Source organism: Monoraphidium neglectum, assembly GCF_000611645.1.
Source record: "Monoraphidium neglectum strain SAG 48.87 unplaced genomic scaffold scaffold00149, whole genome shotgun sequence".
Lineage (NCBI taxonomy): Eukaryota > Viridiplantae > Chlorophyta > Chlorophyceae > Sphaeropleales > Selenastraceae > Monoraphidium > Monoraphidium neglectum.
Window position 1 is genome coordinate 1 of NW_014013479.1, and position 21,418 is coordinate 21,418.

Here is a 21,418-nt window from a genome sequence, read left to right on the forward strand (position 1 = left end):
GATCACGAATGGGGCATCCTGTCATGGACCCTCACGCACCTGTGCGATGAGCACCACACCGCGCACATGTGCGCCCTGGCCTACCCCTTCATGCCCAGCATCAGCCAGGTCTACGCTGCTTATGTCACCGCTGTCCTAGGCCATAAGTCGCGCGTTTGAGGAGCCCATGCACGCACGAATACATGCGTAACGGGCCGCCGGTGCGGAGGCGCCGCCGCCGGGGCCGCCACGCGCGCTGGGGCGCCGCTGCACGGCCCAGTGGCTCCGTCTGCCAACGGTGTGGCACCGCGGCCAAAGGTGTGGGCCTGCGCTCGGCCCGCCTGCTATGTACGGTAGTCGTTTCTGCTGCAGTGCTTGGATTGTGGCGCATCATGCGTGCGTGGGCTTTGATTTGCGTGCGCCAAGTCCGCTGCGTCGCAGTGCGAGGCGGCCGGCGCCCTAGCCTCGCGCGGCAACCGCTTGCTGCTCCTTCGTGCCGCCACACGCCCGTCTGTAGACGGAATTGCTGCGCGGGCGCCGGCGGGCTCGGCGGGCTTCGCAGCCCCCCCTCCCTTCTTTGCTCTGACACGCTATCTCAAGGGTGATGCTGCTTTAGACGCTGGTGGGTGGCTTGGTGATCCCTGCTGGATTGGATGCATTTGCCCTTTCAGGAGCCGGTCAAACGTTGTCACTGTCCCTTCACCTTGCACTGGGTGGATTGCAGCCCAGCGCGCGTGCTTGATTTCACCTGCGGGGCTGCACACACGCGCCATGGACAAACCTGGTATCACCATTATGCATTATCACACATTATACCACGGCGCCGGCGCGTTGCGTGGATGGCTGACACGGCTGTTCTCACCCAGTGTATGTTGTCATTTGGCTTCAAAGCACAATGTTTCCTGTCCAGAAAGCATGCTGGCCTGCAGGGCCACTTGTTGATACGCGCGCATATATACTATCAGATGCAAGGCGCTCCCCCTTCCCTTGTGTTTTGCGCGGCCTGCGCGACCTCGCCGGCCACACCTACATTACTGCTCAAAGTTTGGTGGCAGCGCGTGCGACGCAAAGGAAACTGCCACAGAACCTGAGGCCAATTTTCATGGCTTACAAGCGCGCAATGTTTTCGTTGGTGGCCGTCCCTTTACTTCTCATGGCGGCCCTGCAATGAACCAGTCTCCTGGCGCAGAGACATCTGACGCGGCCGCGCCCGGTTTATTTGACCACATGCAGCCCAGGCTCAGCGGTTATAGTGGGGTCACCCCAACTTCATCAACAGATCGTTGGCTGGATGGTTTTTTAAAACTGCGGCACTTTCAAACAGAGCACCCAGGGCCGAAGCACACACCCACTTGTAAAACACGTTTATTTGCATTGCTGCCTTGGTAGGTTTGGTACGGCACTGATGGTCTACTATTGCAAGGTGCCCTTGTGGTGATTGAAACAACAAGAGTGCAAGCCGTCATCAGCAAAGAAGTGTGACTTCATCTCTAGGCAAGCCAACAGCGGCTGCTGCAAAGTTCGCCGTGTTACAGTATGAGGTTGTGTGTATTTGAGCATTGCCTGGCGCCCGTGCGCAGGCAACGTGGCCCCTCTCATTCGATTGCGTCCACATGGCCAACAGTTCTGGGCCGCTTTCAACAGCGCGTTTTGTGTGTTGCACTGCGTGCACCCCCAGAACTGTGCCAATCCATGAACCGGCTTCCTTGTCAAGTGGCACTTATATTCGTATGTGCATGGACGGGCACATCGCAAGGGCATGGCAATCCCCCAGCCTGCAGTCATGCATGCGCTCTGCTGCGTGCGCGCAGCGCTATCTGGACACAGACATTTGAGAGCTGTCCGCGACCAGCAGGCTCTACAGTCAGAAACTCATATTTGTCCTCGTTGCGTGGTTTATACGCCACGTTGTCCCTAGCCTCCATCGAGCAGTTTTGCGCCCGACTAGGCAAGCTCGTGAACGTGAGAACCCCAGTAAGAGGCGGAAAGCATTTCAGGTTGAGACACGCGAAAAGGCCACTCCTGGGCGACTGATAGTCTCAGTCTTGAAGAGGTGGGCGCTCCGATGCATGCTCTCCCCTCTACCTTCACGGGGTGTTTGCGGCGCCTCAGCGACAGCTGGCGGCAAACATCAATCCATTCAAAAAACATCAACATACAAACCACGTTTACAGGACGCCACACGTCAGCAGCCACTGTGGCGCACGCGCGCGTCTCCTGGTTCCCGCATCGCCTGAACTGCGCACTACCGCAGCACACACCCCGCAAAAATGAACGCCAAGCGCGGCGTGAGCGAGCAGGACAACGAACGCCACAAGAAGCAGCTGGCGCTCCTCGCCAAGCAGGAGGGCAACAGGGGCTGCGCGGACTGCGGCACGCGCAACCCGACGTGGGCCAGCGTCAACCTGGGTGTCTTCGTGTGCCTCACCTGCAGCGGCGTGCACCGCTCCCTGGGCGTCCACATTTCCCAGGTCCGCTCCTGCAACCTCGACACCTGGCTGCCGCGCCAGGTCGAGTTCATGGGCGTCATGGGCAACCTGCGGGGCAACCACTACTGGGAGGCGCGGCTCCCGGCCGGCTTCCAGCGGCCGCCGAGCGGCGCCCCGAACCCGCAGTTGGTGGGGTTCATCCGCAGCAAGTATGTCGAGCGCAAGTTTGCTGCAGAGGATGCGCCGCCACCTGACATCGACAATTGGCGGGCGCACCCGTACGGCGCGGGCGACGCTGCGGCTGGCGGCCCGGTGTCGACGGCTGCAGAGACGGTGGCGGCGCCTGCGCCGGCGACGGCAGAGGCGGCAGCAGGCAAGCCGTCGCAGCAGCAGCAGCAGCAGCAGCAGCAGCAGCAGCAGCAGCAGCAGCAGCAGCAGCAGCAGCAGCAGCAGCAGCAGGCTGTGGTCGCCACAACCCGGCCGCCCCCCGCCCCGCCGGCGGAGGATGACTGGGGTGACGATGGCTGGAACGACTTTGCCTCGGCGGCGCTCCCGGTCGACACCGGCGCTTCGGACCCTTTCGCTTTGCTCAGCAGCTCGTCTAAGGTGGCGGTGCGGTAGTGCAGCTCCCAGGCCCGCTGCTTTGGTGGTTGGCAACAACTTAACGCCACCTGAAAAGCATCAGGCGTTGATGGGCTTGTTGTGTGGGCGACGCGGAGCTTCCGATCAAGGGAAGATGGGCGACATGAGTACTGCAGCTTTGCTTAAATGAATATCAGCCTGCCCTGGTGCGGATGCTTCGAAGTAGTAATGCTGGGATTGGTCTCAGCACGGCAGCAGGAAGACAAGGAAGCTGCGGCCTGCTGTCGGTGTTCAGAGGTCGGTGCTCCAGGGGCCTGCAATAGGTAGTGCCGAGGCGGTGTAAAGGTTGCGACCGGGCTCATCGCTGGAGAGGCACCACAGCTGCTCTAAACTCCCAGGTTGGAGGGGGTTGGAGGGCGGCCGGCCCAAGCAGTTTACACTAGCGTTCCCTCCGCCGTTCTGGCTTTAGCGGCCGGTGCCACAAGTGTGCTGAAGTTGAGGGGCCCCGCTCGCACAAGTCTGTGAAATTGCAGCTGCGCCAACCACAGGTTGCAGCGGTAGATCCAAAGACTGCCGCAAAAGCGTCGCCGGGCGGCTCACTAGCAGGTACGCTTGGAGCGGGTTACTGCTGTGGTCGAGGCGTTCACGGCATCAGTTGCCCTCGCTTTTTATTTTGCGCATACACAACACACAAGAACAGCAACAGTCCAGCTGCGCCCGGTCACGATGCTCGCCTCTTCTGCCACGTCGAGGGTCGCGCGGCATGTGCAACGACCCATCGTGCTACGCAGCCAACATGCAGTAACACGGCACCCAGCTCCGCGGCTAGCAAGGGCGGGCGGAGAGACGGGTGGGTTTGCCACCTTTGGAGATCCAGAAACCTCTGGCTCGCGAGGCTTCTCAGACTCCATTTGGTTTTAGTAGAGGCGTTACACGCGGGAGCTGCCGTGCCAGCCTGGTGGCGTGAACGGCGCGGCTGGCTTGCGGGCACGGCGGGCGATGCGCTCCACGCAGGGCGAACAGCTCACCCACCCCGCCCCGCCGCCTCACCCCTTACCGCCTCGCTCTTCCCTCCCCTCCGCCCCCGCAGCCGCGGCCGCCCCAGTGGCGGAGATGCAGGCGATCACGCTGACCGACGCGGCGCTGGCGCACCTCAAGAAGATGCGCAGCGAGGTCGGCGGCGACGAGCTGCTGCTGCGCGTCGGCGTCAAGCAGGTGCGCGCGTCCCCTCCCCCTTGCGCCATGCCCCCTTAGCAGCCGCGCATCGGCGCCCCTCTACCACACACAGCGGCAACCTTTGAAGCTCCCTGGTCCTTCAAACAGCACCCGCAGCCGCGGCGCCGCAGCGGCCGACCCGCAGCAACCGCGCCGCGCGCCGTGCCCTCGAAACCCCCGCACAACCAGGGCGGGTGCAGCGGCATGTCGTACGTGATGGACTTTGAGGCCCCCGAGAAGCTGAGCCCCGACGACACCCTCCTGTCCGCCGGCAGCAGCCCCGACGCGTCCGGCCTGCGGCTCGTGTGCGACCCCAAGAGCCTGCTGTACCTGTTTGGCATGCAGCTGGACTACTCGGCGGCGCTGATCGGCGGCGGCTTCAAGTTCCAGGTGCGGAGCCGCACGCAGCGGCGCCCAGCGTTTCCGGGGGTCGCGACGGCGGGCTGGGCAGCGGCGCCGAGCCTTGGCGCATGCATGGTCAAGGTTCTGAGGGTCAGGGGGGCACCCTGGCAACGAGCTGGGTGCAAGTGGATGAGCAAAGGCACCAGGGATGTGCAGCGGCGCCAAGCAGCCACGCATTTACCGGCCTCTGCCCCCCTCCTTCCTCGACTCCCAGAACCCCAATGCCACGGAGACCTGCGGCTGCGGCACGTCCTTCACTGTTTGATGTGATGCGGCCAGTTGCAACGTGACCAGACCTCTCCTTGCAGCGGCTCTCAACAGCTTGAAATGGCGCCGCAGCCGCCCCTGCTGGTTCGATCAAGCTGCGGATTGCGCCGCCACCGGTGGCTGCCGTCAGCTGACAGCGCTGCAGACAGCTGACAACCAACGCGTCTTGCTCGCACGGCCTGCAGCAGTCTGCCGGGTGCGCAGATTTGTCGCCGCCGCCGAAGCGGCGCGTGTACCATCTCCTCATCTAGAGCGCCCCGGTGCTACAGCCTGGCATCGCCGGCACATTCAGCTGGCGTGCATGCTGAGTTGTGGCGTTGGTGCGTTTGAGCGTTTGGCCGCATCCGTGGCCCGCGTGGGCCCCAACCTGCAGGCTGCGCGTGCTGAGGTGTCGCGCCAGAGTATGTGTGCGTTTTGGTTCGAACCACATCCCCTAGAGTTGACTCCAGCCTCACCCAGGGCCCAGCTGTGGTGGTTTTGTCTGCATTTGTTACAGGGGTGCTTCTGGGTCCTGCCCAGGTTTGGATTTGGCCACAGGAACCAACAGACGCTGGGGAGCTGTTGAGGGGGATCGCAGACAGCGCGGCGACACACGGGCGAAACTATATCGCAGACAGCTGCGGCGTTGGTGCAGCGGCGTGTCACTAATGCTGCTCACAGCATGAAAGGGGGAAGGGTACAAAGGACACCGAGACCGTGGAAAGGGCGCACGGCACAAAACAAAATGGCAGCAGCGCTCTGTGTGCCACGCATATAGGCAGACCCCCAGCATGCAACGCGAACTGTGCAGGCCTCCCCGGCGACCGCCCCAAACACCCGCGAAGGGCGCGGCTGGCCGTGGCGTGGGGCAGCCCAGGGCACGGCCGCCCTCGTCACGTGCGCTGTGCGATGGCCGGCAGCCCCAGTTCCTCCTCCGCATTGGCCTGAGGGGCCGTGGGCAGCTCTGGAAGGTCGGGCTCCTGGGGTCAGGAGGAGTGTGGATGGGTCCAGGGGTTAGTAGAGGCACAGCAAGGATGGGCCAAGGGGCGACGGCGAAGCGGGCTGAAGGCTGACGTGAGACGATTGCGTCTCCGCGCGCCGCACCGCAGCAGCATGGGCCCATCACGGGGCGGTCGGCTCTGAGACCGCATGCAGCCCGATGCTGGACCAAGCTTCAGCGAGTGCCACCTCCCAGCTCCTCCGACCCACTCGCAACAGCCTCCACATACAAACACACCTGAACCCGCACGCACGCAAGCGCACACACACACACACACACCCAAACACACACACCCACACAAACTCTCTCTTGTACGAACACGCTCACACGCACCTGCAGGTAGCTGGGCACTCCCCCCGCCGCTGGCTCCGCCATCATGTCCCCCTCCAGCGCGTCCAGCTCAGCCATGAGGTCCCCCTCGTCCACGTCCTCGGGGACGGCAAACGACTGCCCCATCATCTCGTTGATGTCATTGGTGAGGTCCTGGGGGATGGGTGGGTGTGCGGGGTGGGGAGGGGCGGCGGGCAGGGCGCGCAGTGACAACGACTCTCGGGACCACGCGCCGCCGCAGGCATCCCGGGCTTGCGACCAGGATTGCCTTTGGGGCTTTTTACCCAGGCCGCCGTGCAGCGCCACCACCACGGTAGTGCTGACAGAATCTGAGCGGCAGCAGCCCCAGGACGCGAGCGCACGCGCGTGGACAACATAGCCCCGGCCGCCCACCGCCATGTCGGCCAGCTCGTCCTGCAGCTTGTCTATGAAGTTGAGGTCCAGCTCCTTGTTGGCCTTCATGGCGCCACGCATCTCCTTGGAGGCGCCCTTGAGCGCCTGGCCGCAGGGCGAAAGTGTGGCGGCGGGGGCGGCGGCGCGTGGAGGGGCGGAGGGTTGGCAAGGGAAAAGTGCAGGCCGGAACCACACGGACCCTCACGCAATCGTGTGCGCGCACGCGCGCACGCACGCGCACACGCACGCATACGCGCACGCATGCACGCACGCCCACATACACACATACCGTATGCACGTGCATGTGCACGCGTGCGGGCACGCGTGCCTGCACGGCCGCTGCTGAACAAACCCTCGTCTCGCAACAGAGGTGTGAGAGGTCTGTGGTGACGACAACTGTAGGTACCGCGCCCATGCCCCCTCTGGGCCTCCTTCCTCACCTGCACGGTCTGCACGGTGTCCTGGATGCTCTCGACAGTGAACTTGGTCTGCTCCATGTTGAACTGCTGGTTGTAGAGGGTCTCCCGCTGCCCCTCAAACATCTTCTTCTGCCGCAGCACCTGGAGCGCATTTTGTCCGGTTCAAAACGCTGGCATCGCCTGGCAACCGCGCGGCCGCACGGCTGCCTTGACAGAAGTTGCGTCGCGGCTGCGCCAGCAGGCGCTCGCGGGACCGACGCACTCGCCGCACCTCGCCGGCATGGGCGACCCTCCACTGCGTCCCCTGCGCGGCTGCACAAGACCCGCGGCTGCCTGGCCACCTCACTCGGCAACAGCATTGGTTTCACGGCCTTGTGTGATGGCGCCTCTTAAACTCGCCCGCACCTGCAAGGCGCGCCGCTTGATCGCCTCCTGCCCCGGCCCCGGGCGCGTCTTCTTCAATTGGTCCTTGAACTTCATCAGCTGCTCGTCCAGCTTCCGGATCTGCTCATCTAGCCTATGTTTGTACAGAAACCAGAGATACGTGCGGCTTGCTTGGGCTGGCGTGCAATGGGAAGATGCGGTATGCGGCTTTGCATGCAACGGCAGCGTGCCTCGGCAACGCGACTGCGGGTCCGTGAAGGGCGCCGTGCTGGGGATGCAGCAAGGCCAGCGGAGCCGCAGCTGGCGGCTTGTCAAGCACCCACCTATCCCCTCTGCTGGTTAGGCGGTCGCCCGCCTGTTCCAGCGTGGGCGCTGGCTCCTTCTTCTGCGGCGCGCCGAAGATGCGCCGCATGGTTGCGCCGCTGCTGCTTTGCCCAACGCGCCCGGACAGCAGACAGCCCAACTGTAAAGGTTACAGCTATCCCGTGAAAGCGCACGACGCCGCCCACGCTGACTTGTACGTTGGGACGCTGGGCTGCTTAGTAGAAGCAACTGCGTGCGCAGTGTAGAGTTGGCACGACCAAGCTCAAGTGACAGGCGCATGAAATTTCGTAAGCTGCATCAATCAGCTGCGAGTGCTGGTTACCACATAGAGAACTGTCTGGGTCGGATCTGGTCTTGTAGCTTCCCGCAAGCCTCGCCACCACAACGGCTACGGGGCTGAGCTTTCCAGTACTTTTGGAGCAGCCGTATGCTGATCTTGTAACATTGCACCGCTCAGACCGCCTATCAGGGTCGCATGTGGCGCCTCGTGCACCCATCAGCGAGCGCGCAGGCCGCCCTGGTTTGCCGCAGCTGACCCTGTAAGAATGTGGGCCGGCGTTGTTCAGGCCTGCAATCGCGCCGCCACGTGGTGGACACGCCATTGTGGACACGTAGTCGACCACGATGAGATCGCCGCCGCCAGGGAGCGTCCTGCACAGTCTCAGTCGTCACCAGGGCAGGCGCCGACCCCGAGAGACCCTGGCCCCGCGCGCCGCTGCGCGCCCGTGCCGTCCGTTTCGCAGCTGCTTGAATGGCGGCCGCCCACGCCGGCGTCGGCGGACGACCCCTGCGCATCGCGTGTGCCGCTGCCGCCGCCGCCACCGGGCAGCGCTGGGGCGGCCCGGCCGAGGCTCCTGGTGTGCCACGACATGCGAGGGTGCGTGCCTGGGCGTGCCTTGTGTGGGCATGCAGTGCAGGCCCTGCCTATCTTTTGAGCCTGCCGTTTTGACTGGTGCGCCAAGCTCGTCTTTTCAAGCTCTCGAACTGTTTCCTTTCACTTTCTCAGAGGCTATGGCAACGACGCTGCTGTTGACCGCGTGTGGCTGCCCGAGTCTGAGAGCAGCCAGGAGTACCGGCTGTGGTGGGCGCGGCGGACGCGCGCGGCTGCGGACGCCACCCCCAGAGGCTGCATTTCGCCCATGCCTCTGCTCGCAGACCCCTATGGGCTTGATAACCGTGCCCCTCATGCTGCGCTGCACTGCACACGCCAGCTTCGTAGGCGGTTTTGAGGAGGTCGCTTCCCGCTTGCTCAACGCATGGTTCGGTGGTAGCCCGCCGCGAGCCCTCGGTCGTCTCAACCCCTCAACCCCTGCAGGCACTGGGGCGCCGTCGACACATTTGTGTACTTCAGCCACCACCTGGTGACCATACCCTGCCGCGGCTGGATCGAGGCGGCCCATACGCACGGCACCAAGGCGCGCGCGAGGGGTGCAAGGGTCGCGGCCTGAGTTTCGACCGAAGGGCAGGGGAGAGGGAGAGACGGACGCAAAGTGCACCGCCTCTCTTTCTTCCTCGGACCCTTGATTTTGCAAGACAAACCGCTGCTCCTGTCCCAAGAGTTTTTTTCCTGTTTATTGTGGACCTGGCAGCACTGCCGCGATCGCGCTCTCCCCACCTTGGAGGGTGGGCAATCGAGCTCGACTGCCTCAACCCCCCCCCCCCCCGCAGTGCCTAGGGACCTTCATAACCGAGTTCCGTCTCGGCTCGCAGCGCTGCGCCCGGCTGTTTGGCAGCCACGAAACGGCGCTGGCAGTGGCGGAGCGGCTCGTTCACATTGCGGCCCACTACGGCTTTGATGTGAGCGCCGGAAATTGAGGGGGCGGGTGCTTGCGCTGATTGTGGGCGAAGAAAATGCTTTTGTGAGGAGCGTGACAGCTGGCAGGCTGCAGCTTTGCTGGTTGCACACGACCCTTTCGCGGGTGACGCCTGAAATGCGCCGCGCGCTCCTTCGCCAGCTGGGACGCCGCGGAAGGTGGCGCCTTCTCTGCATCTGGGGCGCATGTGCGGGGCGCCTATCTCAAACCTCGGGACCCACCTTTCTCAGCTCCCGTGCCCTACAGCAGAAACATCCCTGAAACCACCATGCCGCGTCTGCTTCAGGGCTGGCTGATCAACATTGAGAACCCGCTGTCGCACAGGCAGCTGCAGAACCTGAAGCACTTCCTGGGCCACCTGCGCGCCCGCCTGCACTCGGCGGTGCCGCACTCCGAGGTCATTTGGTACGACGCCGTCACCACACGCGGCCGCCTCCACTGGTGCGCGCGCTAGCTGCTGGCCGGCCAGCCCCGGTGCTGTGGCCCCGGCCGCTTTTGCCTGCTTCGCTCTTGGCGCATGAAAATACGGAGGCAATGTCGGTGTAGACTACCCTCCAGGAACGAGCCCCCTTTTGACCCAATGCTTTGTGTGGAACCTCTCCCTTCAGTGGGCCCTGACCTGCTGCTGACCACATGCGCTCACTCGCCTCTGAACCAACCCCGCATTTGTGCCTCGGCGCCACCACAATAGGCAGAACGGCCTCACCCCTCTCAACGAGCCGTTCTTCGACCTGTGTGATGGCCTCTTCACCAACTATGCCTGGCAGCAAGACACACCACGCAGGGCCGCGGCGGCCGCGGGCGGCAGGTGCGCACCCACGCCATGTGTCTTGCCTTAGGCATAGTAGCGCGGGCACAATCTGGGCTCCCCTGCAGCGCTGGTCATGGAGACAGGTCAACGCTTGCGCTACTACTGCAGCACCCCTGGCTTCTGCTACTGGCCCAGCCTTTCCCTGGCTTCTGCTCCTGGCGCAACCTGCCTTGCGCCTGGTCCGTCCCTTGGTTTCATGCAGTTTGCTTGCGGGTTTTATTGAGATACCTTCTCCCACCCTCACCGGCGCCGCAGGGCAACGGACGTGTATTTTGGATTCGATGTCTTTGGCCGCGGGACCTTTGGCGGCGGCGGCCTCGGTGTCACCAACGCACTCACCGCCATCACCAAGGCCGGCGTCTCCGCGGCGCTGTTTGCGCCCGGCTGGACGCTGGAGTGCCACGAGCGCTCCGAATTTGAGGCGGTGCAGGAGCTTTGGTGGCGGCGGGTGCGCGAGCCGCGCTCGACAGCGTGGGGCTTTGCGTGACGGGGTTTGACTGCGTAGTCGCTGCCGGCCCAGCAAAGGAAATCCACACTTTTTTTCAAACGACAGCAAACAATTCCACCGCGTTAATGAGCACACTTGGGACCCAACCGGGCTTTGCAGGTCGAGCAAGCGTGGGGCCGGCAGCGCGCCTTCCCTTGCCGCCTGCCCCTGTCAACCAGCTTTAACTGTGGCTTTGGGCGAGCGCTGTACAGCGGCGGCCGCAAAGTGGATGGCCGCGCGTGGCTGCACCTCTCCAGCACGCAGCTGCTGCCGTCTGGGTGCATGGCGCAGGCGGAGGTGAGTCACTCCCGCGCACAGGCCACGTTGGCCTCTGGACCCTCCCGTTTGCTAGGCCCTCGTGCTGCCGCAGAAGTGCAGCAGCACACCACACGCGTGAGTACCGCCGGCTCCCCAGCAGCATGAACAGTGCCAGCGCGGCTCCCCATGCTCGCAGGCTGACGAGAGCCTGCGGCTGGAGCTCACCGCCGAGGCTGCGTACGAAGGAGGTAGCTGCGTCGCGGTAATTTTGGCGCCTGGGAGCGTGGCCGGCTCGACGACCGCAGACAGCCAGTGGCAGCGGCCGCATCCACCGCGACCACAACAGCAGCAGCAGCAGCAGCAGAAGCAGGAGCGGCAGCAGCAGCAGCAGCAGCAGCAGCAGCAGCAGCAGCAGCAGGCTGGGCGTTCAGCCACGCATGTGCTGCGACTGTTCAAGTTGCACATCCCATTGCCGCCGGCCAACTGCGGAATGCGCGTGCAGTGCATTGTGCGCCACACATCTGACCACGCCCACGTCACGGCACTGCTGTTGCACCTGGCGCCCTGTGAAGTCTCTTCAGGGCCAGCTTCCGCTTTGGATGGCGAGGGGCCAGGTAGCACAGACGGCCGCTGCATTGCGCTGCTGGCGCCGCCGCCTGCCCGCGATCGGGAGGCAGCGGCCACCGCCACCACTCTGGATGCAGTCCCTGACTCAGAGGTGGTGGTCAGCGCAGCGGTCGTGCAGGACACGGGCGCAGCGGCCGGCTGGGAGCAGTGGGAATGGGAAGTTCCGCGCGGCGCCCTGGGCGGCGCGACGGCGCTCAGCAAATGCAGCTTGCTGGTCGCACAGGCGGGCAGCCCTGGGGGATCGCAGTGCGCGCCCCTTGGAACTGCGAGCCGCACAGGCGCCATCGCCTTAATTGGTAGGCAGCCGGTCGCGATCGTTGACATCCCAGTGCTGACGACTGTGCATTCAATAGCTGGAAGGCGCGGCCGCCTTGATCCAACAGCTTGCATGCAGATCAGAGCAGTAGTTGAACGCCTTGACGCCGGCCTGGCGGGTGTTCGCATGGCCTTGCTTGCAACTCTCTTGGCTGCTACTAATCTCTTCCGCCCCTCAACCGCAGGGCAGCTGCAAATGACGCCAGCAAAAGGGCTCTGAGCTTGTCGCCAGCCCCAGCTGATGAGTACGGAGCGCCCACTTCTGGGTGCGGGTGGCAGTGTCACCTGGCGTTGCTGGCACGCCGTCACGACGACGGAGCAACTTATCAACCTGAGCAAACAAAACGCAAATTGGCCACGCGCGCAGGTGTGATTTCGTCCCAGTATTAATGTGTGCCATGGTTAGAAGCTCACAAAAGTTCAGAGCGGCTCCCCACACACATCCTGACTTGTGCTCATGTCATCATGTCAGCGGCGGTGGCCATGCACAAATGACTGTTGAAGCCCTGTTTTGCCGTGCCTACTAGGCGGCCAGAGCAGACTTCAGGTCAACGGGCAGGGATGCCTCTGGAGACGGGCCCGGTAGGTACATGGCCGGTGGACGCACGCCACGGCCGCCGCAACAGCTGGGCACAGCTTGAGACTGACGTCGCCAAAGTGCCCGACTTTTTCGCAGCGGCGTGGTTGATGCTTCAATAATGTTACATATGGCTTTCTGGCCGTGTCGGAGGTGCTTCGGTGCTCACAAAAAGCCGAGCGGCACCGAGGAGTGCACATGCCCTGTCTGATGAACAATCACAAGCTGTCACGTTTCAATCGAACACATGTGCAAAGTCACTATCTCCTGATACATCTATTTTGTCTTGAACGTACCGAGGCCCGCCCTTGCCGACTTCGCACGCAACAAGCCAGTCCCTTGTGCGCCCGCCACCATGTGCTATCTGGGATTCCCCGCGGCGGGCCCCGCGGCCTCTCCTCCTGACCAGACCCATCTGCAGGCCCAGGTGAGGCTCGAGGCGAGTTTTCCGTGATGGCCAGAGTTTGCCCCCTCGGCATACGCGCACGGATGGACCTTCCGGTGGCGTGGGAAGCCATAAACTCGTGTCGGTTGATCTCGTGTGCATCATTGGTCGCGAGAGCGGTGCTGCACGCCCTGGCCCCTCGGGATGACTTTTGCCGGGCGCCCTCATGTCGCACGGGCATCGACTCTGCTACACATACATAGTCAATTAATCACTTTTCGGCCATTTGAGGGGGACCCTGCGGCATCATGGTCGCCTTGACATGAGGGGAGCGGGGGGCCTCATCGCTGCAGCGACCCGCGCACCTGTTGACACGCCCCTCAAACCACCAAACCCTGCGCCCACGCGCCAGCGATTGACCGCGACACCCCTTTCGCTACTCTGTAGGGGAATAAGGAGCGCACACCGTCGCCATATGCGGACGAATTCATGATGTGGTGCTTCAAGGCGAGCACGGCTGCAGCCTGCCCGTGGGCGCCGCGTGCCCTGCCGCTCCAATTCCGCCCGCGCCATGCGCATGTGGCGGGCGTCCAGGGGAGCGATTGCTGCGCGCCGCCCGCCTGCTGCATTGAAAGCAGGCGCCGCGCGCCTCCGCTTGCGTCGTGCCACTTGCCCCTCGCCCTCCCCCCAAACCAGCAGCAAAGGCTGCAAACTGCAGACCACCTTGCCCCCGCTCTGCGTCCCTGCTCACTTGTATTGGCGCCCCTTACCCTTTCTGGACCACCTCAGGTGGTCGACTGCGACAACCCAGACCACGGCCGCGACGACTGGGACGCCTGCCCCTTTGCCCACGCCGGCGAGGTGGTGACGCGCCGCCCCCCGCAGACGCACCTGCCCAAGCTCTGCCCCAAGGCGCGGCGCGCCTGCCGCAAGGGCAGGTGAGGGCGGCGACCACCGGGCGGCCTTGTGTGAGCCCGGGCCTCGCTTTGCGAAACGCTGGCGTCGGCGGCCTCACTGACAGCGTTTTTGGCGCGCGGGTTTCCAGCTGCCGGTTGCTCGCTTTGGCCATGAGTGTCTTGCCTTACCTTGCCCTGCAGACTCTGCTAACCGCCCCTCCTGCTGCCACGCAATCCAACATTTACACAGGTCCTGCCCCTACGCCCACAACGTCTTTGAGCACTGGCTGCACCCCAGCCGCTTCAAGACCGAGATCTGCCAGCACGGCTCGGCCTGCGGCCGCCCCATGTGCTTCTTCGCGCACTACCAACACGAGGTCCGCCACCCCTCGCCCTCAGCTGATGACGTCATGGCCGCGGCGGAGGCCGCCGGCCTGCTCGGCCGCCCCCACGCCCACGGAGGCTGCGGCGGCTGCGGCGGGCGCTGCTCCGATGACTGCTACGACGGCGGCATGGGCATGGGCGACGGCTTTGGCCATCAGGGCGGCTCGCAGGGCTACTGTGCGCCGGCGCCGGCGCCCGTGGCCGCGCCGGCGCCCGCGCCGTGGCTGGCCCCGCCGGGCCTCGCGGCCTGCGTGCCGGCGGCGCCGCTGCAGCAGCAGCAGCAGGCCATGCCGCAGCAGCAGCTGCTCGGCCAGTTTGAGCCCGACGCGTCTTTCGCGGCGCAGTGCCTGCAGGCCCAGCCGCCGGGCGGCTGGTCTGTCAGCGACTGGTCCGTCCTGTCGAGCGGCAACAGCTCCCCTTCATATATTGCGACGCCCGCCGCCCCGACGGGCTCCCCTGCGGGCGGCTTCCCTCCGGCCGCCCTAGGTGCGCCCGCCGGTGGCCTGCTGCGCACCGCCGCGTACGGCCTGTGGGACGGCGCCGCCCCGGCGCCGGCGCAGGCGCAGGCGCCCGCGCCGCGCGCGTGCGGCTTCGGCGCGCCCGGCGTGGGTGTGCTGTCTTCGGAGGATGCGCTCTGTCTGCTGGTTTCGGGCCTGAATGTCGGGCTGCAGGCCGGCAGCGGCCCCACTGCCTTGGCCAGCGACTACCTGTGGGCGCTGCAAGCGGAGCAGGGCCATTCCCATGGGCTGGCCACCTTCTACTGAGAAGCCTGCCTTTCCCCAGACAATACCCTGCGACCCCGCTTGCTGGGCGGCCTGCCTGAAAGCGCGCCCTCTGGCGGGCGCGGGGGCCCGGGTGTGACCCCGGTACGGCCTTTTGATGAAGCCTCGCCTGCTACCCAAACCGCCCAGCTTGGCACGCCGCAAGCTTTAATACTCAACCCCCCACCCTTCACGTCGGGCAGGTTGATCGCCCTCTCCCCCCCCCCCCACCGCTGCGGAGCGCGCTTTTGCGCACCCAACAGGCGCCATGCCGGGCCCGTTGGCGCAGAATGCGGCTGGGGGCTCGGAACATGATGCAGTGCTTTCTGATGGAGAGCGGCCCTTCTAAGCCGCCGCGCGCCGGCGCCGTTGAATCGTTAGCAACGGCTTACACACCGCATTCGCCTCTGCCCACAAATCGAAATCCGCCACCCCTTACACACCGCAACCTGCCCCGCGAAGCTTGCGGCGACGGCGCCTCCACAGGGCCGCCGGCGCCGGCGCCCCCTGCCGCCGCACCTTATTGCTAGTCTGGACCACTTTGGCTCCCCCAACCCACGGCCTGCAACATTTGTGTTTCCCTGCAAGTTGCCGAGGAGAGTCGGGACCGAGGCGCGCGCTCTTTCGCTCACAGGCGGGCGGCGCCTTGGCTGCTTGCCCGCGCTTGGCGGGCCCCTGGCGAGCCCGCATGAACCACCAACCCCGCGTGCAGCGCGCCGCACATGTGGGCGCGGAATATCCGGCCCAGCCGCGCGCGCAGCGCCCCGCCTCCACTGCGACGGCGCTTCAAGGATTTCGCACTTCAGGGGCGCCCCGGGCCCTCCCTTCCCCCACCCGCTGCACGCGCACAACAGCCGCGTCGAGTCCTCCCTTAAGCACGAGCTTGCGGCGTCAGCGCCTGTTTTGTGTCCCCTGCGTGGCACCGCGCCTCGCAGCGCGCGCACGGCGCCGCGAAACACGGCACGCTGAATTTTTTTTGGGTTGAGAGCACCAGATCACATTGAGACTGCTTGATCCTCGCGCGGCAGGCCACCAGGCACTGCTGCAGAGGGTGCGGCGCTACGTGCTCGCGCCCTGCACCTCGCCCATTCAGGGCTTTCGGCCGCCTCAACGCATCCCCACAGCACACAGGGCGAGCAAGCGCTTTGCATGCTGTTGTGGTGGGATGGGACGCATTTTTTTGGGATAATACTCGCATGCAACCAGCTTCTGTGGCTCGCAGGCATGCCTTTGAGCTTGCCCACCTGCGGTCAACGGTTCACGGTTTGACTAGATCGGCTGGTCACAGCAGTCCTGCTCCGCCAGGAGAGTCAACCGACGGGCAGAGCGCGATTGACATTTTCAAGTGTAACACATTGATGCGTGCAGATTGGCGTCCTGCCTACGCGCTAGGCCCCATGTTGCTGACCAGCACAGTCCCGCCCTCGTCACGTGCTTTGCTGGCAAAGCGCACACGTGTCGGACCATCAGTCGCGCTGGCCCAAGTATTGCGTCCTGCCCTCATCAAGCATACATGACGCAAGTATCATACTAATCCTGTCCGTAGAATTATTATCAAGCACACCACACGTGCACCCGAGTGATCTGCCGCCGGAATGCAAGCCCTGCACGTGCACCCCACGCATTCATTAACCAGAACACATAAGATCATTATATGTCACCCAGCGGTCGCAGCACGGGCGCGGGTCACAGTGGCCGCACGGCGTCCGGCATCAAGTGACGCGCCCGGCCCCGACCCTAGGGGCTCCCCAACAGGTGGCACCCCCAGCGCCAAGGCCGCCGCCAGGCCCACCCAACGAAGGACGCGCGCGGCAGTGCCTGAGCCACCCCCGCCTCCTGCGGCAAGCGCTGGTGCAGGCGGCAACGAGGCGGACGGCAGCGAGGCCGGCGGTGGAGCGGGTGGCGCTGGCGGCGGTGCCCGCAGCAGGCAGCGCAGCGCGGCCGAGGCGGGCTGGGTGGCGACGCGGCGGCCACGCGTCCTGCTGCTTCACACAGTGAGCTCTGCTGTGGCGGGCTGACCTGCCAGCGTGCCGCTTGGGCCCTATGCATATCGTGCACCCCAGGCCAGCCCCCCTCACGCGCCCAGCTGTCATCTGAGGGTCGCGGCTCACCTGCGGCCCCGCCGCTGCGGCGAGCCGGCTTGGATAAGGTGGTCTAACGGCTCCATGCCACCGGCACGTGCATGCACGCGTCGCCAGGGCGGCACCTTGGGCATGGACGCAGCCGAGAGCTTCACGGCGAGCGAAGACGGAATTCTGCGGCTTAAGAAAGGGACTGGCGGGAAATACAAGGGTGGGGCGCACGCACGGCCGCCTGAAGCGGAGATTCATTTTCATGGAAGGGGCACCACAGTGCAGGGGCGGTGCGGGGCGGGGCTTGGCGGGATGGCCGGCTTGGGTAGCGGGCACTTCGGCCAGGCGTCCAGGGGTGGCGTCAGCAACACGGCTGCCAGCAGAGTGTTTGCGGATTGCACCCCCCCCCCCCACACACACACATGCACATGCACATGCACATGCATACGCACATGCACACACACACACACACACCCCTCACACACCTCACACACACACTCGCCTACGCACTCATGTGCCTTTCGCGCTCACATACATCCCGCCGAAGGCCTCGAGCCTGGTGACATGCTGTCAAATCTGTTCAATGTCGTACCAGAGCTAGGAACGTGAGGCGCCCGCCGCGCCCCGCTGCGCCTGCAGCCGCGTGCCAGCAACGCTCGCGTCCTGCCCACTTTGCAGCGCGCTTCCCCCTCACGCCACGTGCGTCCTTGTTTGGGTGCGCATTTCGTTCCTTCAGGATTGCCCAGATTGATTTGAAGATACCCTTCAACAAGGACAGCAGTAGGTGGGGTGAGGGGCCCGGTGACGGGGCAGGTAGACTTCAAATGTGTGTGCATGTGCATGTGTATTTTTGTGTGTGTGTGTGTGTGTGTGTGTGTGTGTGCATGCATGTGTGGGTGGACGTGCATGTGTGCGTGCATGCGACCTCGATTGGCCGCACCTGTAGAGCCAACGGGCTGCTTGATATGTGAAGGCTCCCAATTCAGCCGAGCCGCGCACTGCTCCCCTGTATCCCTGCATACCAAGGGTGGGCCCCAGGGAGTGGGTGGAGATCGCGCGGTTGCTGGACAGGCACAGGTGGGGCCCTGGGGCGCATCGCTCCCGCTGCCCGGCCGGCCGCGACCGCTGCCATCGCCAAGACTGTCCTAATGCCGACAGCCCGTGCCTGCGACGCCAGGCAGCAAGAGTCCAAACCTCCCGAACCCCCGGCTTTGCAGGGCAGAGTATGACGCGTTCCTGGTTGTGCACGGCACAGACACGATGGCCTACACCGCCAGGTGGGGGCCCCGCCCTCAGCCATGCCTTCTTGGGGAGCTTGTCGCCTCGGACGAGCCCCACTGGTTGCGGGCCACCGGGCAGCTGGCGGCAGCACGCGCGAAGCCGTGTCTCGTGACGCCCTGGCATCCTTCCTGCCCCAGCCTTTTGAGTAAGCAGAGTGGCATTTGAGAGCCGCTCCCATCCAGACTCGCGCCGCACCCACTCCCAACCGTCGCCCATTTCGCTCCCCATCCACCCCGACCTCTACCGCTCGGTCGTCTCTGAAATCCCCCGCCTCGCATCAGCGCGCTGAGCCTGATGCTTCTGGGGTTCCGGAAGCCCATCGTGCTCACCGGCAGCCAGATGCCCCTGGCCAGCGCGCGGACGGACGCGCGGCAAAACCTGATCGACGCCCTCACCTGCGCAGTTGCCGGCCAGACGCCGCCCCACGTGCAGGCGAGGCGCCGCGTGCGTTGCGTCTTGCTTGGGGTGCGTGCCCGTGAAGGGCGATGCAAGGATGCGCTGCTGCGCTCCGACGGCGGAATGAGGCAAGGGTGCATGCACGCAGGCTTCGTAAAATATGTTGGGGTGTTGGCTGCTGCCCTTCGAAATGCAACCGCAGTGGTCTGAGGTGGCGATCTGCTTCGGCGGCAAGCTGATGCGCGGCAACAGGGCCCAGAAGGTCGACTCCAGCTCCTATCAGGTGGCGCGGCGCCGGGGGCCCCGCAACTGGGATCCGCACGGCTCCCCGAGCTCCCGCCAGCGCCTCCCACCACGGCTGGCGACCTTGGTTGCACGTGTGCACGTGCTTCCCTGCTCACGCACCCGCACTTCCCTGCTTGCTGGCACCAGATAAAGGAGAGCTTTGTGCACCTAGATGCCTCATGAAAACTGGAATGGGAAATTTCCTGGCGCATTCACCATGATTTTGCCGCCTGCCCCGCTTCTGCTCCGTCCCATGCAAGCGGCACCGACCACTCTCGCACCCCTCTGCCCTGCGGCACGGCCCCTGATTTCATTCCTTTGTCTCACAGGCGTTCGACTCCACATACCCTTACCTGGCCACCCTGGGCATCGGCGTTGACTGGTGGGCCGCCTGTTGCTCCGACAGCCAGGCGCCGCAGCACGCGGGCCGCCGGCGCGCACAGTCGCAGCCGCCACGGGGCTCAGCTGATCGGCGAAGCGGCGACCCCACATTCCAGACTCAGTGTAGCACAAGACCCAGAACCCGCCCTGCCCCTCGCCCCATTTTTCGAACCCAGGAACCACAAGTTCTTGTTGCAGTTGGAGGGCAGCTACCGACCCAGGTGGGATTCCCGACAGCACGTCGCCCCCCTCACCCTGTGTCAGCCTGTCGTGTCATAAACTGTCACCTGCTGGAAGTGACCAGTCCAGCCACGCGGACTGGTAGCTTGCCCAGCCTGTGGAGCAGTGCTGCCCAAAGGTTGCGGTCGGCCTGCGGCTCAACGCCTGTGGGCCCCTTGGGGCCAGCCAGCGGAGCCGCGGCACCGCTTGACTAAAGATATCATCAGAGCAGGTCGGTTCAAAAGTGAGGCTCTGCGCCACGCGGCCCCCCCCCCCATCCACGCACGCACGCACCCACGCACACACACACACACACACACACACACACACACACGCACGCACGCACGCACGCACGCACACACACACACACACACACAGACACGCACGCACGCACATGCACACACGCACACATCCCGCAAGTATCAGGCGCTTGACCCCATGCATTCCTCCTCTCCAAGCCCCCAGGTTCTTGCTCGACCCTGCAGTCATCAGGATACCCATCGTGCCCGGCAGCGACCCGCGGCTTTGCTACGGGTAGGGAGGGGCCCGCGTGTGTCGTGGGGCTGGGGCTTGGACCGGAGCGGGTTGCGCGTCAGCGCCGGCGCGTCACCACCCTCCCCCCTGCTTGCGGCAGCCGCTCGCTGCAGACAGCCCCGGCGCGCGGCGGTTGCGCCCGCGAAGCCACCCCGGCCCCTGCGGGTCCGCCGGCCGCGCGCCCGCGGCCTGCCCGCCGCGCGCCTGGGCCCCATCCGCGCACGCCCCCGCCCCGCCTGGCGCCGCCGCAGCGATCTCATGGCGCGCGGTGTGAAGGGCGTCGTGCTGGAGGTGAGCGCGCGCCCGCGCACCCGCCCCCGCCGCGGCGGTCCCCGAGGCTTCCAGGGTGCTTGTCGTCTGCGCCTCTGTGCGGCGCCGCCGCTCGCCGGCGCACGATCGCTGCGCGGCTTGTTTGGGGTTGTGACGCGAGCTGAACTTTGCATGTACGAAACGCTTTGCTCCTCGGTCTCCAGACGTTTGGTGTGGGCAACATGCCCGACTCGGCAAACTTGGGGTGGCTGCCCTGGCTCAAGGACCAGACTAAGAAGGGGCTCAAGGTGCGGGTGTGTGTATGTGCACGTGTGTGTGTTTGTGTGTGTGTGTGTGTGTGTGTGTGTGGGTGTAAGTGTGTATGTAAGAGAGAGTGTGTGTGTGCGCGCGTGTGTATATGTGTCTGCGCGTTCGTGTGCGTGCGTGCGTGCGTGCGTGCGTGCGTGCTGTGTGTGTGTGTGTGCGTGTGTGTGTGTGTGTGTGTGTGTGTGTGTGTGCGCGCGCGCGCGTGCGCGCGCGCATATGTGCTGCTGAAATGGCACCACCTGCCGCGCTTCCGCCGGCTCTGCGCAGCACCCGCTACACGTCCCCCCGGCGCCGTGCCGCCGGCCCGACAGCCCCCCCAGCACGTTCCGCCGGGCATCCCCGGACCCTGGACTGTGTCTGCCCTCTCTCGTGCGGACTGCGTCTGTTCACTCTCTCTCATACCAAAATCCCCCCCCTGGCTCACATGTCAGACTCCCGCCGTCCCCCATGTGCGTGCGCTTGATGGCGTCCAATACGCCCTGCCAGGTGTGCCTGACCAGCCAGTGCGCCAAGGGGGACCTCAAGCCGGAGCTCTATAAGGCCGGGGCCGCGGCCATGGCGCTGGGGGTGGAGGCGGGGCCACAGATGACCAGCGAGTGAGCGGGCAGTTTCGCGTGTGTGGGGGGGGGGGGCACGGGCACGGGGGATGCCACCCC

General features: G+C 64.9%; 5 protein-coding genes across 5 annotated transcripts; 4 read left to right on the plus strand and 1 right to left on the minus strand.

Moving 5' to 3' along the window:
* Positions 1–2,249: 2,249 nt before the first annotated feature.
* MNEG_1482 (putative ADP-ribosylation factor GTPase-activating protein AGD15) lies at positions 2,250–4,872 on the plus strand (the record flags this gene model as incomplete). Its single annotated transcript, XM_014050028.1, has 5 exons — positions 2,250–3,020; positions 3,539–3,596; positions 4,081–4,205; positions 4,395–4,595; positions 4,822–4,872. The coding sequence occupies 5 exons, from the start codon at positions 2,250–2,252 to the stop codon at positions 4,870–4,872; spliced, it is 1,206 nt and encodes a 401-aa protein (XP_013905482.1).
* An 874-nt stretch (positions 4,873–5,746) lies between these two features.
* On the minus strand, positions 5,747–7,791 carry MNEG_1483 (Charged multivesicular body protein 5; the record flags this gene model as incomplete). Its single annotated transcript, XM_014050029.1, has 6 exons — positions 5,747–5,833; positions 6,187–6,336; positions 6,577–6,681; positions 7,017–7,136; positions 7,401–7,512; positions 7,703–7,791. The coding sequence occupies 6 exons, from the start codon at positions 7,789–7,791 to the stop codon at positions 5,747–5,749; spliced, it is 663 nt and encodes a 220-aa protein (XP_013905483.1).
* A 1,994-nt stretch (positions 7,792–9,785) lies between these two features.
* On the plus strand, positions 9,786–10,815 carry MNEG_1484 (hypothetical protein; the record flags this gene model as incomplete). The annotated part of the gene is made up of 3 exons (XM_014050030.1): positions 9,786–9,958; positions 10,209–10,325; positions 10,584–10,815. 3 exons carry the CDS (start codon positions 9,786–9,788, stop codon positions 10,813–10,815), a joined length of 522 nt encoding a protein of 173 aa, XP_013905484.1.
* A 2,132-nt stretch (positions 10,816–12,947) lies between these two features.
* Positions 12,948–15,021, plus strand: MNEG_1485 (Zinc finger CCCH domain-containing protein 10; the record flags this gene model as incomplete). The annotated part of the gene is made up of 3 exons (XM_014050031.1): positions 12,948–13,019; positions 13,767–13,915; positions 14,124–15,021. 3 exons carry the CDS (start codon positions 12,948–12,950, stop codon positions 15,019–15,021), a joined length of 1,119 nt encoding a protein of 372 aa, XP_013905485.1.
* A 3,329-nt stretch (positions 15,022–18,350) lies between these two features.
* MNEG_1486 (Glutamyl-tRNA(Gln) amidotransferase subunit D) lies at positions 18,351–21,362 on the plus strand (the record flags this gene model as incomplete). Its single annotated transcript, XM_014050032.1, has 9 exons — positions 18,351–18,367; positions 18,653–18,836; positions 18,970–19,050; positions 19,382–19,434; positions 19,610–19,654; positions 20,118–20,186; positions 20,438–20,477; positions 20,660–20,743; positions 21,249–21,362. 9 exons carry the CDS (start codon positions 18,351–18,353, stop codon positions 21,360–21,362), a joined length of 687 nt encoding a protein of 228 aa, XP_013905486.1.
* Between the last annotated feature and the right edge of the window lie 56 nt (positions 21,363–21,418).